The sequence below is a fragment of the Hyaena hyaena genome, unplaced genomic scaffold, assembly GCF_003009895.1.
Source record: "Hyaena hyaena isolate Hyena2069 unplaced genomic scaffold, ASM300989v1 scaffold_405, whole genome shotgun sequence".
NCBI classification, from domain to species: Eukaryota; Metazoa; Chordata; class Mammalia; order Carnivora; family Hyaenidae; genus Hyaena; species Hyaena hyaena.
Window position 1 is genome coordinate 949,414 of NW_024081039.1, and position 19,908 is coordinate 969,321.

The 19,908-nt window shown below is 48.5% G+C and overlaps 1 protein-coding gene across 5 annotated transcripts in view; it reads left to right on the forward strand.

Annotated features, from left to right (window-relative positions):
- Positions 1–8,056, forward strand: part of TULP4 (TUB like protein 4) — a 232,936-nt gene extending 224,880 nt beyond the window's left edge. For 4 of the 5 annotated variants that reach the window (XM_039252075.1, XM_039252078.1, XM_039252076.1 and 1 more), the window contains 2 exons: positions 1,663–4,172; positions 5,854–8,056. In XM_039252075.1, the coding sequence (XP_039108006.1) occupies positions 1,663–4,172; positions 5,854–5,970 (2,627 nt within the window). In that variant the 3' untranslated portion in view covers positions 5,971–8,056. The remainder of the gene's footprint in view (positions 1–1,662; positions 4,173–5,853) is intronic. The other variant, XR_005531715.1, reaches the window with a different exon arrangement.
- Positions 8,057–19,908: the final 11,852 nt, after the last annotated feature.

A 19,908-nucleotide genomic window follows, 5' to 3' on the forward strand; every position in this document is an offset into this window, starting at 1 on the left:
GTCTTTGGTCCTCTGATGGTATACCTCTCCTCACAGGTGGAGTAGATGTTCTAGACTATCAGAGTCATAATGGGCAAGGTGTTACAACCACATAAACCTGCAGTTTGGTGAAGCCTCACAGACTTGAGCTTTACATGCCATTCTCCACAATTCCAGAATCTTGAATTTAGAAGGATCTTTTACACTTTCCTCATAACACCCTCCCTGTGTTCCCAGAATGTGACTAATACAGCGCTCCCTAAATGCTCAGCCTTTGCTGCTGCTGTTACTGCCTGTGCTTCCCAGTCAGAGGAGGGAGCATTTTGTCCCTGGGCTTGTGCTTAATGTCTCTGCTGGTGACAGAGAGACTCTTCTCTTTAGCATGGAAGACACCTGCCTTCAGTTCTCCATGCAGATGAGCGACCATTTGGAGAAGAGATCTGAACAGGAATAATAGAAAACTTGAGATAGGACCCAGACTCGTGCAGCTGAGAGACAGTGACATCTCACTAGAGGGTCCCAGGGAAGGGGTGAGGGAGTGGGGAAGTCTGTGACAGGCTCCAAGGGTGGGCTTACCTTTTGATGAAACTAGCTGCCTTCATTCAACAGTTCTGGTAAAAGGTCAGCCAGCCATTGCAATTAGCTAATTAAATCTTATTTCCTGCTCACATACTAGCTGCTACGTAGCACTTACAGGCCCAGATGAGCAAACTTGGCCAATGGCATTTTAAACGGGGCAGCATAAAACAGTGGCTCTGATCACCTGCGTGTGGTCTGTATATCACTGCTCAAATTCATACTTCATTTAATTCCCTATGTGTACAAATAGCATATATTTACAGGGTTTTACAGTGTGGCTGTACCTTATATACTGTTGGAAATGCTAAAACGGATAAGTTAAGAAATTATCCTTCCCTGATAATGCAGATTTGCTAGAGGTCTCTCTTCGTTGGATTCTCTACTACATTTTACATGATTCTATTTACAGAAACTGAATTAACATTGAAATTTCAGATACACATCTGCTGCATGGCCTTGCCAATCCGTAATTGTGGCTAAACATGCTCAGGAACCTAGGCATTAGGAGTGCTCAGTGGGGTCTCATACTATGCCATCACTCTCTTCCTGAATAAAAGAGTGGGCCATTTTATGAATACCATGAGTAAAATGTATCTTTAAACAGTTGAGTATTTAAAAATAAAATAGGGCTGCCTGGGTGGTGCAGTTGGTTAAGCATCCTACTCTTGATCTCAACTCAGGTCTTGATCTCAGGGTTGTGAGTTCGAGCCCAGCACTAGGCTGCACACTGGGCATGGGGCCTACTTTAAAAAAATTTTTTTTTGTTTTAAGTATTTGCCATGGTACCATTTAGGCACATGGTACCAAACTCAGAAGGTTCCAAAGTATATTCATGGAAAAGCTTTAGCAGTGCCCTTTAACCAGTGGACAACAAAGGCTACCCTGCAGAGCTCACCCAATTGCCCAAGTCCTTCCAGAAACCTTAGAGAAGCTGTGTATAACTTGTGTGAAAGATCTAGCTTTCCCTAAGCAAACACATCTCTGCCTGAAGCGGTTGCGTTCTGTATGCAAAAGGACTGGATGAGTTAAGGATGTATTATTACGTGTTCTGACCCAGTTTCATGGCAGTTTTGTAAGCAGTTCATTTTTCTCTTTTCCTTCCAGTGACAGGAGCATCTGGTGTGCCTGAGAACAACCCCCCGTGTACCGTGAACATCCCCATCGCACCCATCCACAGCTCGGCACAAGCTATGTCCCCCACACAGAGCATAGGATTGGTGCAGTCCCTGCTGGCCAATCAGAATGTGCAGCTGGACGTCCTGACCAATCAGACCACGGCAGTGGGGACATCTGAGCACGGAGGTGACAGTGCCACCCAATACCCAGTCTCCAACCGCTACTCCAGCCCTGGACAGGTGATCTTCGGAGGTGTGGAGATGGGCCGCATCGTCCCGAACCCGGCTCAGCTGTCCCTGCCACCGCCAGCGCAGGGGGCGATCCAGCTGTCGGTGATGGACCACGGAGACCGAGACCACGACCACCTGCAGAAGTCCGCCAAGGCCCTGAGGCCAGTGCCGCAGCTGGCCGCCGAGGGGGACGCGGTGGTGTTCAGTGCCCCGCAGGAGGTCCAGGTGGCGAAGATGAACCCGCCACCCCCCTACCCGGGAACCATCCCCGCCGCCCCCACCACGGCAGCGCCCCCGCCCCCGATTCCGCCCCCGCAGCCTCCGGTGGACACCTGCCTGAAAAAGGGCGATTTCTCGCTGTACCCCACGGCGGCACATTACCAGACGCCCCTGGGCTATGAGAGGATCACCACCTTTGACAGCAGCGGCAACGTGGAGGAGGTGTGCCGGCCTCGGACGCGGATGCTCTGCTCCCAGAACACGTACACCCTCCCCGGCCCGGGCAGCTCGGCCACCCTGAGGCTCACCGCCACCGAGAAAAAGGTCCCCCAGCCCTGCACCAGTGCTACCCTGAACCGCCTGACGGTCCCACGCTACTCCATCCCGACAGGAGACCCACCCCCGTACCCCGAAATCGCTGGCCCGCTAGTCCCGGGCCGGAGCGCGGCGCAGAGGCCCGACGGTCTCATCCACGCCACGCTGCGCAGGAACAACCGCGAGGTGGCGCTCAAGGCCACGCAGCTGGCCGAGCCCCCTCGGGCCCCGCCGCAGCACCCGCCCAAGCCCAAGGGCGCGGCGCAGTTCCCGGCCCGGCCCCCGCCCGCCCTGTACACCTGCAGCCAGTGCAGCGGCGGGGCCGTGGCGGGGCGGCCTGAGCCGGGCGCCGGAGGAGCACAGCCGGGCTCGGGCCTGGCCCACGCCGCCAGCACCTCGCCCTTGACCTCCCAGTCGTCCTACAGCCTCCTGAGCCCGCCGGACAGCGCCCGCGACCGCACCGACTACGTCAACTCGGCCTTCACCGAGGACGAGGCGCTGGCCCAGCACTGTCAGGTCGAGAAGCCCCTGCGGCACCCCATGCTGACTGAAGCTGCTGTGGCTGTCAAACGGCCACCCCCTTACCAGTGGGACCCTGTGCTGGGGGAGGACATTTGGGTTCCTCAGGAAAGGACAGCACAGACTGCAGTGCCCAATCCCCTGAAACTGCCCCCTCTGATAGTAGGTCAGAGCCAGCACCTGGACGTGTCCCGCGTGCCCTTCATCTCCCCGAAGTCTCCCTCCAGCCCTACTGCCACTTTCCAAACAGGCTATGGGATGGGAATGCCGTATCCTGGGGGCTATAACACGCCCCCTCTGCCGGGAGTGCAGACGCCCTGCGCCCCGAAAGATGCCCTGTCCCCGACACAGTTTGCACCCCAGGAGTCCGCAGTGGCGCTCCAGCCAGCCTACCCGCCCAGCCTCTCCTACTGCACCTTGCCCCCCATGTATCCGGGAAGCAGCACTTGCTCGAGTTTACAGCTGCCACCTATCGCCTTGCACCCGTGGAATTCCTACAGCCCCTGCCCGCCCGTGCAAAACCCCCAGGGCACTCTGCCCCCCAAGGCACACTTGGTGGTAGAGAAGCCCCTTGTGTCCCCACCGCCCACCGACCTCCAAAGCCACTTGGGTACAGAGGTGATGGTAGAGACCACAGACAACTTCCAAGAAGTCCTCTCCCTAACGGAAAGCCCGGTCCCGCAGCGGACAGAGAAGTTTGGGAAGAAAAACCGGAAGCGCCTGGACAGCCGAGCAGAGGAAGGAAGCGTTCAGGCCATCACGGAGGGCAAAGTGAAGAAGGAGGCAAGGACTTTGAGTGACTTCAATTCTCTGATCTCCAGCCCTCGCCTGGGGAGAGAGAAGAAGAAAGTGAAGAGTCAGAAAGACCAACTGAAGTCGAAGAAGTTGAATAAGACGAATGAATTCCAGGACAGCTCGGAGAGTGAGCCCGAGCTGTTCATCAGCGGGGATGAGCTGATGAACCAGAGCCAGGGCAGCAAGAAGGGCTGGAAGAGCAAGAGGAGCCTGCGGACGGCCGGCGAGCTCGAGGAGTTCAAGTGCCGGAAGGCCAGCGAGAAGGAAGACGGCCGGCTGGGCAGCCAGGGCTTTGTGTACGTCATGGCCAACAAGCAGCCTCTGTGGAACGAGGCCACGCAGGTGTACCAGCTGGACTTCGGGGGGCGCGTGACCCAGGAGTCGGCAAAGAACTTCCAGATCGAGCTGGAGGGGCGGCAGGTAAGGAAGCACATCCCTGGGCAGGGCCGGGGTCCCTGCTGTCCCATCCTGACTGGTCTCTGTGGGTTTTTAAAACACCTGGTGAAAACTACCAGCGCTTTGGCCTTCCAGGAGCCTAATGGGGATGATGGGAAACAACTGATCCCTCTTACGTGAGGCCGAACGTACGTGATCCGTGAGGAGAACCAGCAGCCCCCTGCCCGCCCCCCAGACCTGCTCTGCCAGAGATACGTTCTTCCACTTGGCTTTCTTCCTGGTATTTGGCACTGTATTTGTAAAGAACATGTTCCCATTTCTAGTCATTTTTTCAGTTTTTCACATCACGTGTTGACTTCTTCCTGAGGAATATGAGCGTTTACTTTCTTCACCCTACGTGGACTTCCCCCTTTCCTTAGTCTTTGGTTGTCTCATTATGCCAGTTTATGTGATTTATAGCTGAGCCACATATTATGGCTTAATTATATTTCCTTTTTTATTAAATAGGGTTTTTTTTACCTAGACCTAATCATTACCCAGTGTTTGTCTGCTTGCTTCTGTGTATTTATAGGATGTCGTTGCCCTGATTCTCTGCCAGAATGTAAAGCTCTTCTCAGTACAGCTAAACACACCAGGTGATTTTTTCAATTCCTCCTGCTCCCACCTGAAATGGTGGCTCTAACCCTGCTGCATAGCCGTCGTCGTTCTGGAACTACACTTCCTCGCCATCCCGGGAGTTCCCTTCACCTCACATACTTAAATCTCATTTTCATTAATTCACTCAAGTATTTATTGAGCACCTACTGTGTGCCTGGCAGTCCTCTGAGCCGGGAATCAGGAAATCTGTGGCCCACAGACCAACTGGACCTGCTGCCTCTTTTTATAAATAGTTTCATTGGAACACAGCTCTGCGCACCCACTTAAGTATTGTTCTTGTCTAATGCTGCGTCTGTCCACGACACAGAGTTCTGGCAAAGACCCTGTGACCTACAAAGCCTGAAATATTTATCATCAGCCCTTTGCCAGCATTGCTCTGTGCTGATACAGAGCAGTGAGGAAACTAGAGAAGGTCCCTGTCCTCTCGTGGAGTTTGCCAAAATGGAAGAAAGACCATAAACAAACAATATATATAAATTTATATAATATTTATAATTTATGTGTAGGATATAATACAATCTTTCTATAAATGTAACATAATATTTATATAAATATCCATATATGTACATAAAATGCTATGTAGTTGCGGCATGGTCACAGTAAGTACTGAAACGACAACGGAAAGCAAGCTCACGGGACAGAGCACTGTGGAAGGAGGAGACTAGGTTTTGCCCTCTCTGGATGGTGATGTTTGATAATTACAGTTGGTGTTTCTCTCAACCTTCCGTCATCCAGTAGATTCTTATTCATACTTTTTCTTTCTCCTTTCTGCTTCCTTGGTGGGGAAGCCACTTCATTTGACCAGTGAGCTTTCCACACTCTGAATTTTTGCTCATTATCTTCCCATTGCATGTTTACCATGTTCCCCCTTTATTTCCAACAAACCCGTAGTTAGCTCAGGAAGCTTGAGCAGAGCCACTCCAGACGACACAGCTGCCCCTTGGGCTGTGCCGTCTTCTTCCCTCAGGAGCCACACAGGTGTTTGTGCTGTTGCCCATCTTGTTTTCCTTTAACGTCTTCGCTTCTCTGCCCTCCCCCGCCCCCCCAGGTGATGCAGTTTGGAAGGATTGATGGCAATGCGTACATTCTGGACTTCCAGTACCCCTTCTCAGCTGTGCAGGCCTTTGCGGTTGCCCTGGCCAACGTGACTCAGCGCCTGAAGTGAAGAGGCTGGCGTGGGTTGGAAAGACAGGCAGAGGAGCCTTTTCAGAGAGGCCTGATCGGCGATGCTCGAGGAGTCCCACGGGACCCCGGGTGCCGGGGGACCAGAAGACAAGAGCAAAACTGGAAGAATCTGTCAGGCCCAGGAGAGGGGACTGACCTTTAATTGTTACTGTTTGTTTGGGCTTTTATAATCCTTTATTGGTTTTCTTTCTTCTTTCTTTTTAAACGAGAAGAGAAGACAGAAGGGTATTTGAAAGCAAAGGGTGCAAGGCACCTGCTGTTCTTTCTGGAAACATAGTTGCTTGGTAATGTCCTACTGTGTCTGCTTCTGTCAGCTGCCAGGACAAGGGGCCCTTCGGAAGGAAGGGGGACCACCTTCCCGCCTGCCGCTCTCTCAGCTAGGGAGTGTGCATTTTCATGCTCCACAACATCCAGCTTTATTACTCCTCCTCATCGTAACCACTAGTGTGAAAACAAAAGACTTTTAAAAAGAACAACCAAAAATCCTGAAGGTACAGGCTCTCTTAGGGGGACATTCGGTTCACACATATAATGTCACTCCCCCAAGGTGACTTGCTTAATGAAGGGTGGATGGCGTTCTGGCAAATGCTGTGTTTGACTCCTAGCAGTAGGCTGTGTCCAGCGGTGCTCTTCCCAGCTCTAAGTGCAGTACGCTCATGATGATGGAGGAGGAGGGGACGGCAGGTGAGGGGGAGCTTCTGCGCCTGGACGCCTGGTGGTCTATACGGTGGGACTTGGAGCAGTGCAAGGCTGTGCTCCTCTCTGCCCGATGTTTACGTTGAAGACTCCACCAGTTGTAGAACACGTCAGAATTCCGTAGGTTCAATAACGATCGTTCAGTGTGCTTGCCTTCGGGAGGAGGTAAGAGACAAAATGGAAAGATGTGACATATGGTGGGGAAGCGACTTGGTCCCCTAGTGCACTGGTAAGTCACTAGATACCCACTTGGCTGAAAAACAGCCCTCGTCCCCTCCCCCATTTTATTGTTCAATCTGGAAAATGTAGCAAAAGACCTTCTCTTTCCCAGTAGATAAGTGTTCCACACTTTCTCATCCTGAGTGCTGAGGATGCTCGTTGGAAGGCTCTCCTTTCCTCTTCTCAGCCACATTACAATTCACTTGACTAGAAATGTTTTCTAATAGTTTAGAAATGGAATAAAATGTTAAGCATTTGCCAGGGTATTAAAAGATAGAGATATAGTCATCTCTTTGGAAAAAGTAACTAGGAGGGAAAAAAGTTCTTTGTTAACTGTACAGTTTACTGAGGAGATAAACCACTGGGAACACATTATTAAAATCATAGCACTTAACAGAGCAGGCTCTCGCGCGCGCGCGCTCTCTCTCTCTCTCTCTCACACACACACACACACACACACACTCCCCTGCCTTCTCCTCCTCAGGGGACACTTGGGCAGCCTTCAGCCCTGCTGACAAACCAAGTTCATTGTTGTCTCACTCGTACCTGTGATGTTCAGGGCAGGAGCGCAAGGCTCTCGGTGTGGGTTTTGTTAGGAACAGACAAATGGAAGACACTATAGAAAAGTCTTTGAAAATATGTATTTTTACATTCCTTGTTTTGGTTTAAAACCTAGAAAAGAAACTGGCCCATTCCTTCCCCAGAGCAAGACGAAATCACTCACCATTTTCTCCAGACCGTGAAGGACGCAGATGAGGACATCTCCCAGCTAACATCAGAGTTTCCATCTCGTATTTTAAAATATTGAACCTGATTCTTTGTGGGTAAATTCTTCCAGAAAGAATTTAGCAATGTATTGAAAATTATTCTTTTATAGGGTTTTCTATAGCTTGGTAAGATGTTTCAGTGCTTATATTAGTTGTGCAATAATGGTTATGGCCTATTTCTAAAATAATTTAAATGCAGTGCCCCTGTTTTGTTGTCCAAGAGATAATTATTTATCTTACTTTAATAGTTTTCTTAGGAATTATTTTGTTACCATGTACTGGTGAGTTATGCCCATTTTATTTATTTAGAAAAATAGTATGTTTGTAATGAGTTATTTGGTAGCAGTATATTTTGCTGCAAGAAATAAAGAGGATATGATAGAAGGGTTTTTTTTTTTTTGCTGGACAATTTGTAACTTTTTCTAATTAGGGAAAAATATCCCATTCTTTAGAAGTATATTTTTTTTTTTTGCATCCTGTAGTATTGATTATATACAGAGAAGTAGATTTCTTTGAGATGACGTATCCTAAAATAATACTGTCGCTTCTTTTGAACGTTTTATTTTTAATTAAAAATAAAAGGTGCTATGAAATGAAAAGAGACTAATTAGAAGGAGAGTGGCAGAGGAAGACATCATGGTCAATAAGTGTCCATTTTCCAAATTCAGATTGTTTTTTTGAGATATAAAGACCAAGAAAAGATATATTTCAGAACTTTTCTTACTAAGAACAAATATAAGGGGAAGTCCTTGGAATAAAAACTGCAAATATATTTGTGAAGAGAAAGTGAATGTTTGTAGCAAGTAATTGAACTTTCTAAATTCTTGGCTCACTCCCCAAAAGGTCTCTTCCGCACGTGGAGACAGAGGCCTGGTCTTGGTGGTTGTGTGTACCCACGATTCAGTCCCTGAAGACGTAGTAGGTGCCTGGCTCTGTGGTCCGGCCCAGAGGAGGGGGCCCTGTCCTGCCCACCGCAGACGCCTGCGGCGCTGGAAAGGTGGCGTCTTGCAGCTTAATGGTGATGGCTTCACGGATTTTAAAAAGTGTTTTCATTCAGTCTTAATTAATGAAGTACTACTCAAGTCAGCGCTTTAAACGGCGGAAGTCTACACTCTTCATGGTTATTAATATAGCAATTTATGAATATTAAGATACCTCATTGAATCTCTAAATTTGAAAACATGAGCCCAGTCAGCTGCATAAAGAATCCATGCCTTTTCCGGGGAAGGAGTGTATTAACAGACATAAAAACCAATTTTAAATTTGTTTCTTCTCTAACCTCATCAAACCAAAGGCACAGATTTGGGTACAGTGTATCCACTGAATGTAGGTTCTTAGAAAAGCTGGGTGCCAAGGAAGCAGAAAAACGTGAAGGCTCTCATGGCAGCGTAAGTCAGCGTTTCACAGGATAGGCCTTCTCCCCCACGCCCGCTGCGCCCTGCGTGAGCGTCCGTGAGGACGTGCAAAACGTGGACGTTCACCGCGTAGTCCTCTTGACCCCAGGGTCAAGCCTGCTCTGCCACGGGGTTGGAGGATGATCTTGGGCCTCCATTTGTGCATCTATCAAATGAAAAGAATGACCTGGACAGAATTCCCAACTGTCCAGCTCTAACAGCCTGACGGCTCAAAACGTTATCGTTTCCTCATTCCACTTTACAAACTTGGAAGATATGTTTCAAATGTTTCTTTTTCTGGGGAAACATTTCTTTTCCGGCACTGACGAGCTATCTAGTGAATGTAAACCGGTGCATTTAAAATGACGCTTAGCAGGTTCACCTCTAGAAACAAATGCATTTGGAGTCACGTTCTTGTGAAATTACACCAAAGCTCCAGTTCCGGGTGAGACAGGAGCCCCCCGTGAGTGTGCCCTGCTCAGTGGGCGCCCTTGTGAACAGCCCTAAAATAAGTCACCACTTGCCCCCACAAAGCCATAGAGTGGGTTGAAAAAAGAACAAAGGAGTATCTGCCCAGGGTGGCTTGAGTTCTCGAGTGTGTTCAACAGTGTTACACTGTCTTCAGGTTGAAAAGGTTTTTTTGAAAGGACCCCATTGTGTCCCTGTGAGGGCCATCTATCCCTTGGCCAAGTCAATAGTTGTGAACAGAGTTAGCGAGACAAAGTGTGTCAAAAGTGTAGTTTGAGTTCCTGGGATTTTGTAACAGCACACAGCTCCGATCTCACCGTTTGTGTATTTTCTTAGCTCCGGCGATAAAACTCTGAAGGGTTGTGGCTTATTTTGTTTTCATTTCTTTGGCTTTGTGCAATTTCCTTGTAACTTGTACCGATATTTTCTGTTTACAAGTTCTTTTAAAGGGGAGGGGGAGGGTTCTAAGATCTTGTTGTTGTAGATAACTTTTTTTTCGTGTTGTAGAAAAGCATGGGTTATGCGTTTGACTGAAAAAGGCACTGTATTATTTACCAAAGGGGTATTGTTTTTGCATTTGTTTATAAATGCATTATTTTGGTACTGTAAATTTGGACATAATTTCTGAGTTTATTACTACTGGCATTTTCTTTTTCCTTTTTTTTAAACTGTAAGTGCACGATGCAGGTGCACAGGTCCCAGACCAAACCAGACCACCAGCATGTTCTTCTCCAAACCTTGGGACTAGCGCGCTGCTCCGTGCGTCTCGGTCCTTCCCGCGCTGGTTTATCTTCAGTTCCAGCGTCCTGCTTTCTTTCACTTGCCAGGCAAGACCTGCTGAGATTCTCTCTTGCATTCTACGAGCTCACCCTTATTTGCCTTTCTTCTTACGTATTTGTGTATTAGATTGTGTGGGAGGTATTCTAGAAGGTATTAATGGTTTGCATTCAAAATGACGTGGTTGGTCCAAATTATTTTCTGTCTTTATTACTGAGATGGGTTAATCTCCTTATTTTTTTCTCTTGATGATTTGAAGTTGTAAAAGTTGTCCAGCTATTGCTTAATAAAATTTTGCAGATCAAAAACAAAAATTACTTGTGTGCAGAATTCAGGTGTGGGTCTTGAATCCTCGGAGGAAAAAATCACTGCTCTCCACTGGCACGACCCACCATCTAGTTATTTCTCCCATCACTGGTCACTGCCAACGTTGAGTGGACACCCTGAGGTCCTTGTCATTGTTACTGTTTTTGAGAGGTCAGAGGCTGTGCTGTCTTTTTTTTTTTTTTATGTTTATTTAATTTGAGAGACAGAGGGCACAAGTGGAGAAGGAGTGGGGGAGGAGGGAGAGGGAGGATCCTCAGCAGGCTCCGCACCGTCAGCACAGAGCCCAACACAGGGCTCGAACTCACAAACCAGACGATGAGGTCACGACCTGAGCCAAGATCAAGAGTCTGATGCTTAACCGACCGAGCCTCCCAGGGGCCCTGCCGGGCTGTCTTCTTGATGAGTTGTTTTGTTTTCCTTGTTTTTTAAAGAGGCCTATTCAGGATGCATCCGTCCTAGGACTGTAAGATCAGAGATGTTAGATGCATGGACACGTGCTTTGTTACTTTGTAGGAAACCGTGAATCCAGTTCGTGAGCGTTCCTGAGGAGTCTTGCCGCACCTCCCTGCGCTGCCTTAGAGTGTCATCTGTGACCTCTCTAGGGAGGCGGGGACTAGGCCGAAGGATGCTCTTCTGTAAACACTGTAGTTCACGTGCACAGTCACAGAGCTACCCTTTTGGATTTTTTCAGAAACAAAAATAGATGTGATCGCTCAAGCTTTAGGAGACCACCGAAAACGACTGTCAAGTCTAACGAGTTCCAGTCATGCGTTAAGTCTTAAAATAATCGTGGGACAATAAACCTGTACTTTAAATCGTCGTGGTGATACAAGGCTAACTGACCTGAACTATGTCCAAGAATCAAAATATTTTACTGTGAAAGTTGGTGAGCTTCAAGTTAATATGCATTCTAGCTTCGTTACTTAAACCAGGTAGCAAAGCCTGATTGAAAACAAACCCCCTCTTTCCCTCCCCTCAAGAAAACAAGGGGCTAAACCCCGGGCAGCCAGGCTGTGTCTGGGTCTGTGCCAAGGACCCACGTGTAGGATCGCCCTCACCACCAGCCCCATGTCAGCCTTGGGGCCATTCGGTGCAAGTCAGTGTCTGTAGAGGTGGTTTATTTCTAGAGCCCTGCTAAGGAGGTGCAGCAAATCCTTTCAGCTTCTTTTGGAAAGGAGCCTCCTGTGTTTATCCTCGCGTTCGATATTCTCTTCCCGGCGTCGATGAAAGCAGAGGGGACCAGTCAAGCTCTCCTGCCCCAGTCCCAAAAACCCATTGCAGAGGAGAAATGACTGCTGCCTGCAGACTGCATCCCGCAGCTCCCAGAATGCACAGCTAAACCTCCCGATTCCATTGTAAAGCGGATAGCGGATATCTTCCTGTCAGAAGAAAACTGAAGCACTGGCAGGTTGAAAGGACTTCTGGATTCCTTGGGCAAAAACCAATTATGAGACAATCCAAGATTTCTGGGTCACGTTAACGAATAGCCCCAGTTTATTCCCACCTCCTCTGGCGTTCTGTGGTGATTTGCCTGTCATGAGCAGTGAGCTACTGACACTCCCTCTTCTCCTGCAAAAGGAGGCAGCGTCGTGGGCCGCCCTCACCCGTCGGGCGGCAAGTGCGTCCTCCCAGCGGCTGAGAGTGAGTGCTCGTTCCCGAGCTGTCGGTAAGTGGCACACGCGCAGCTCGCGGGCTCCGTCACTCACCCGGGCGTCACAAAGGAGCAGATCCTGGAACGCACTGCTCAATGCACTAAAGGATATGAAGCCGCCGTCCACGTGAAGAACAGGGTTGTTTCTTAAATCTGCTTCAAGTCCCTGCTGGGTTGATAGCTGCGAGCAAGAGAGGGAGCCCCGGCGCAGGGGCGGGACGCCAGCGGGAACGTGGGTGCCTCCCGCCTTGCCGCCCCTTCCGTCTACAGGAAGTGGACTCTGTGCTTTAGGTGACCTCAAAGCCACCGCTCTTGACACATCTCTCCAATGGGGACGAGGGACTCCGTGCAGTTTCCAGACTTGTTCCTAGTTTAGTGAATTTATGAAACCTCAGCCACGTCTCAGGGCAGTGTCCAAACACGCTGCAGAGCACTCTCTGTATGAAATACAGGCTCTTCCCCAAGTGATGGAATCAGCAATGCCCATATCCCATTTGCCACTTAGCCTCTGCTCTATTCCGGACGCTTCCGGAACCCAGTGTTTATGCAGCATTTTCTGTGCGTGCATGACTAGCTTCCTCACCCCCAAACTAGGTGGGGCAGCTTGGGTGAAAGCCTGGCCCCATAGCCGTATCTCCGACTCCTTATTAGGTGGCCTTCCCAGTCATGCCAGCCACTTTCCACCACCTTCAACCACAGCGGTGTGGAGGGAAACCCGTCTCTGTCTCCCCACCTTTCTCCAGAATAGAGGCTGACCGGTCCTCACAGCAAGGAACCGGGAGTCACTGTGCCTCCTTTCGGTTCGGCCTCCAGCTCCTTCTGGTGAATGAACTCAGTGTCTCCTGCCTCCCCAGTGTCATCTTGAGGGGCTCCTAGGAACCACCTATCAGAATCTTGCACCTCACCCAGTAGGGGGTGCAGTCCCTGTCATTAAGAGGAGAAACCCCTGGGGTGCCCCGGGGAGCTCAGTCGGTTGAGCGTCCGACTCAGGTCGTGATCTCACAGTTCATGAGTTCGAGCCCGGCGTCAGGCTCTGTGCTGACGGCTCAGAGCCTGGAGCCTGCTTCTGATTTCTCTCTCTCTCTCTCTCTCTCTCTCTCTCTCTGCCCCTCCCCTGTTCATGTGCTCGCATGCTCTGTCTCTCTCAAAAATAAAGATTTTAAAACATTTTAAAAAAGGAGAAATCCCTTAGTCTCTGTTTTTTTGATTATCTAGTATACTGGAACCAGGACTCTGCCGGTATTTTCTTTCCCCAGCAAAAAGGCAGGCAGCCCAGACATCGCAGTACTTGAGATGCAAACTCGTAATTCACTCCTGTAAGGAGAAGGAAGTCCTGGGATTGTGGTTTCTTACCAGGGTGAAAAGTTCAGCTCCTATAAGTCATGAGCGAAAACCCTCCGCTGACAGGAAGAGACGTCACCACTCATCCCGCTGGAATAACCAACCCCAACCAAGAGTTCAAGTCCAGCAACGTGGAAGAATGTCTTTCTATTCGTGGTTCATTTGATGACTGGATCCCAAGCCACTTGGGAAGGGAATTCGCTCTAAAAGCTGCATAGCATTCAGTTTACTCAACTGTCAGGATCTCTGCCCCGTCTCAGGCCATGTGGCATCAGCCTGCCTTCCGTTCCCATCAGTGACACCCCTGTGGGCCTCATTGCTGCTTCCAGAGCGTCCCTCCCATGGAATGAGCCTAGAAACTTCTCTTCCGGGCCGCCCGGTAGCTCTGTTGGTTCAGCGACTCTTGATTTCAGCTCAGGTCATGATCTCATGGTTCGTGAGATTGAGCCCTGCATCGGGCTCTGCACTGACAGCCTGCTTAGGATTCTCTCTCCCTCTCTCTCCGCCCCTCCCCTGCTCACGCTTTCTCTCTCTCTCTGAAAATAAATAAACTTTTTTTTTTAAGAAAATCATCTTTTCCAACATCCACAGTTCCCTGGCAGGTGCTGAACTCCTGCGAGGCTTAGGGAGGGTGGGTGCGACACACTTCTGAGGAAGATCATCCACGTTTCTCCATGAGCAGTTCCCAGACGGTGATGTCCCCAGGAAGCCGTGGGACCACAGCACATTCCAAAGACCTGCTCAGTTCCTGGCCTGTGGCCCACTGGATGGGGCTCGCCCACCCGCAGCCGGAAGCCCTGAAGGCGGAGCTCCTGGTGCTGACGCGACCCCGCGACCCCGCAGCCACCCTGCCTCCCTCGCCGACTGGGACGGACACACAGCCTGCTGCCTCCACCGGCGCAGCTGTCTTGGTTCTTACTGTGTCTTGTATGGTGTGGCTCTCGTGAGATTGTACTTGAAAAGTGCGATTTCTCATTCTGGAATGAAGAACAAATGTGCTTGTATTCAAAAACATAACTTCTGAGAAACAGATCAGTACAGATGAGTGTGTCTGTAACAAAAGACTTTTCTATGGAGTCTGGCACTTTCTTATTTTCTCAGTGCGCTGTAGAGATACAGCTAAAAGTGATTTAATGAGCCAACATCTTCTATCTAAATGGCACGACACGGGAGTGCACGGCTGCGTGTGTGGTACCCAAAAATAAAGCAAAGGTGAGAAAGACCCCGACAACCCAACACCATAGTGACAGCAAGGTCTGCAAACCACAGTGAGGAACTTTGCTTCCATGATGTTCTAATTCCCTCTTCTTCAGCCCTTTGCAGGGAGGTTTGGTCCCAGTTTAGAGGTGGGGAAATCTGAGGTAGAAAATCCTAAGTGACTTTGCTCAGAGCCAGGCAAGGTTGAACGAGCCAGGAGCAAATCTGAGAACAGCCCAACCACAGGTCCTCTTGGAAAGCCCTCCTGTGAGCTGCGCAAGTGACAGAGGGAGTGCTGCGCCCCGGCGAGTGGAAGCGGGCACCTGGCGTGGAAACCTGCCCTTCCGGGAAACATTCCACACCAGAGCCCAGGACAAGGCTGTGCGCTGTTCTGGAGGCGTGCTCGCAGCTCCCTTTCTCCTCTGCGGTCGGTTTTTGTGAGGGAGGTGATGCTCCAAAGGCATGTGCTCTTCTTGTCCAGACCCCTGACTGGAACATCAGGGCATCCATCCGAGCAGAAGTAAAAAGAAACTTCGTCAAAATTAAGAAAAGCCAGTTCTCCAGTTCATCTGACTTTTCATCAGAGACTCTGAGCGTCCAGCAAGAAAGACCTGCCTGGACAGGGGGGGAAATAAGATGGAGGCAGGAAGGTCACCGACAGAGCGGTTGAAAAGGGATCTAGTCAAAGAGAAGTGTAAAGGACAATCTCCTCAGAATTTTCCACACCAACCAACGACTATCTGGTCAACTAATCTTTGACAAAGAAGGAAAGAATAGCGAATGGAGAAAAAGACAGTCTCTTCAACAAGTGGTGTTGGGAGAATTGGGCAGAAGCACCAGAAACAATGAAACTGGACCACTTCTATACACGAAAATAAATTCACAATGCATGAGAGACCTGCACGTGAGACAGAAAACCACCAAAATCCCAGAGGACAACGAAGGCCGTAACGTCTTTGACCTTGGCCAGAGCAATTTCCTACTAGATGTGTCACCCGAGGCAAGGGAAACAAAAGCAAAACTCAACTGTTGGGACTTCATCGAGATAAAATGCTTCTGCACAGCGAAGGAAACAATCAACAAAACTGAAAGCCTGCAGAATGGGGGAGAATATATACAAATGACATATCCGATAAAGGGTTAAAATATCCAAAATATATAAAGAACTTATCAAACTCAACACCCAAAACACAAATACTCCAGTTAAGAAATGGGCAGAAGAATGAATAGATACTTTTCCAAAGAAGACATCTAGATGGCTAATAGATGCTCCACATCACTCATCGTCAGGGACATACAAATCAAAACCATAATGAGATACCACCTCACACCTGTCAGAATGGCTAAAATTAACAACACAAGAAACAACAGGTGTTGCCGAGGATACAAAGAAAGGGGAACCCCCTTGCACTGTTGGTGGGGATGTAAACTCGTGCAGCCACTCTGGAGAACAGTATGGAGGTTCCCCCAAAACTAAAAATAGAACTACCCTATGATCCAGCAATTGCACTACTAGGTATTTATTCAAAGGGTACAAAAATAGAGATTTGAAGGGGTACATGAACCCCAATGTTTAGAGCAGCATTATCAACAATAGCCAAAATATGGAATGAGCCCAAATGCCCGTCAACTAATGAACGGATAAAGAAAATGTGGTGTACACACACACATACAATAGAATATTAGCCATCAAAATGAAAAAAGAATGAAGTCTTGCCATTTGCAATGACATGGATGGATCTAGAGTATATTAAGCCAAGTGAAGTAAGTCAGTCAGAGAAAGACAAATACCGTTCGATTTCACTCACGTGGAATTTAAGAAACAAAAGAGATGAAAATATGGGCGGGAGAAAAAAAAGAGGGAAACAAACCATAAGAAACTTTTTTTTTCTTTTTTTAATATTTTTATTTATTTCTAGGAGAGAGAGAGAGAGAGAGGCAGAGACACAGCGTGAGCAGGGGAGGGTCAGAGAGAGAGGGAGATACAGACTCTGAAATAGGCTCCAGGCTCTGAGCTGGCAGTCAGCACAGAGCCCGACGCGGGGCTCGAACCCACGAACCGCGAGATCATGACCCAAGCGAAAGTCGACGCTTAACCGACTAAGCCACCCAGGTGCCCCAAGAAACTCTTAACAATATAGAACAAACTGAGGGTTGATAAAGGGAAGTGGGTGGGGGATGGGCATTAAGGAGGGCACTGGTTGTGATGAGCACTGAGTGTTGTATATAAGTGATGAATCACTGAACTCTACTCCTGTAACCAACATTGCACTGTGTTAACTAATTAAAATGTAAATGAAAATTTGAAAAGAAAAAAGTCATTATGTTGTTCATCTTAAGTTTATACATTGTTATGTGTCAATTACATTTCAGTAAAGCCAAAAAATAAAAAATAATTTAAAAAAATAAATAAAAAATAAACAGAATTTTCCACACCAGCCACCCTCCTAAGGGAAAAAGAGAGTGGATCTCTGAACCCCCCGCATGGGTGGGACAGACAGCGGCCTGAGGGAGAGGGGCCTGGCCCAAACCGCCTGCACGGAGGTCTCCTGGATCCAAGCCACTTTACGCTGTGAAGCATTCTAGACTTCCTCCTCTCCTCACAGAAGTAAGTGGTAACGTGCTCTGCCACAGCCCCCCTCCGCCCGGCTGCCTGGTGCGTGCCTCAGCATCTCCCGGGAGCTGTTCCCTGCACTTCAACTCTAATGATGGAGGCAACCCAACGGGATTTAGGTGTTCATACCCAGGCATTTTTCTTGAAATGGTTTTGATTTTATTTTAAAAACTGCTGAAGTATGAATCTCCTTAGCAAACAATGCTGTACACAATCTGCCTATGTCTGTCTTTGGAGATCAGGGTTTTAACTGAGACCAGGCTTGAATGGACAGCTGGGTCACAGGTCCTCACTATCATCCAGTAGTGACAACATTCCATGAACCATGTGAAAAGGACTTCAGACCAGTGAGAAGAGCTGGATGGGTGAGTCACTGGCCAGGGCATTATGGAGAAGGCAGGATGGTGTAGTAAGGAAGGCAGGGATCAGGGACCGTGTCCTAGGTCCATCACCCAAATTGTGTGACCTTGGCTAGCCACTCAACTCTGGGCTTCATTCTGCCTAACTACAAAATGAGACTGGACTAAATTAAAATTTCCCAAGGTAGAGCTTATACTTCCCTAGTAGCTGCACACACTGATTAGGTAAAACAGGCTTCCTTTACTTCAGTGTGCTAACATGTTGTGCATAGTGATCACCAAGGGGAAGAAATACAGTGCAGTGCTTCCCAAACTTTTCTGCCTTTGGAACCCTATTTTAAGGGAGGATCTTATAGGACCAATGGCCCAAGGAATAAACAGGCTTTGGGAAATTGGACTGATGCTCTCCAAATTCTTTCCAATTTCAGAATTCTGTGCATCTATGAATTTTATGAAAGCTTAAAGCAGGCTTCTTTCCTCTCCTGCTAGAATAAAAGATCTACTTTGCTTCTGCTCAAGTAGGTGAGACCAGACCTTTGCTTGAGTCTAAAGTATCTTTGCCTAACCCCAAAGATGTAATGTTATTTTGTTTTTACAGTGTATTTTCTCCCAAAGCCCAGCTGATGCCTGAAACAAACGAGCTCTTGTCCACTACAACCAACCAAAATGCAAACATCTACCTTGTTCACTCTGCAATTCTAACTCCTGAAAATACAGTCTTCCTAAGACCACAGACTGGGGACGCCAGACTCACTCTGCCCTAGTTCACCTTCTGTTCCTAAGCTTCTGCCTCCAGTCTGATCGGGGGTTCTAGACCTCTTTCAGTTTAGAGAAGAGAACCACTCAAGGTCAACCAAGCATTCATGTGGATTGGAAGCCAGTGGATTAGGCTGGGCACCATGCTGAGGTCTGTGCTCTCCAGGGGATAGGAGTTCCTACACAGACACGTGGTCATAAATAAAACTCCAACTGGCTGGGGAGGTGATTTATAAGTCAGTGTCTCTTCTGAGCTCTTGCAAAAAAAGGACTTACTGTCATTTAAGTTGCCAAAAATAGAGAACCAAGTACTGAGGATATTCCTCTGACCTAAAAGTCAGATAGCAAGTGATAGCCCCTGGGAGCCCCTGAAAGCTGGCAGCCACCCAGGGGGCTACCCAAGTGGAGCGGGGACCAAGCTTCACTGTGTTTTCCTCAGAGGCTCCCGGGCCCTGGTGAGGGCCTCCCTGGGAGAGGCCACGAGAGAGATGCTAAATTGTGCCCATTGGTTCTGGGAAGATCGCCCGGGGGGCAGGGCGGCCTCAAGATTATCTGGAGGCTCTTTTCTCATTTTGTGGAAATAAAGACCAGCCATAAAAGACAAGCAAACGCTATCTGTTCAGCGCTTGGTGTAACAAGGGAGGCGGCCCCCATCACTTGTGTTCTGGCAGAGACCCAAAGGCAGGCAGGGTGGGAAGCTTCTTAGGGAAGAAAGGAGTGGCTTCGGGTGTGTGGTGACGGGGGCTGCGGGCACGGGGAAGCTGGGGGCAGCTGACCAGGGGTGGGCACCCCTGGGATTGCCTGGGGGTGCGTATTTGGCTTTTATTGGCTGCTCCTAAATTGGAAACGGGAACAAAAATTAGAGGTGCTGTTAGTTATTAATCAAGTCCTGGCCATCTGGGGCCAGTTATTACAGGGGCTACTGTGTGACTTCCTGAACTGTTACTGGAGATAGCAGTCTGACTTCAAGCAAGCTGGCTTCCTGGGCTGCTTCCTGTAGATTGTAAGTCACTTTTTATACACAGTCTGGCCACTGTCCATTTATGTATTCAGTCTCTCAGTTTAAATAAGCAAATTTCTATTTCTCTTTTTGAAATTTATCATTTTATCATAATGAAGCAAAATTATTCCAGTGAACAATAAATTAATTAGTTAATTAATTAGTAAGGTTGTTTTGCAATTGCACAAGTATACTTTTAATCTTTTTTTAATGTTTGATTTTTAGAGAGAGAGAGAGCATGAGCAGGGGAGGGGCAGAGAGAGAGGGAGACACAGAATCTGAAATAGGCTCCAGGCTCCGAGCTGTCAGCACAGAGCCTGATGTGGAGCTCGAACTCAAGAACTGTGAGATC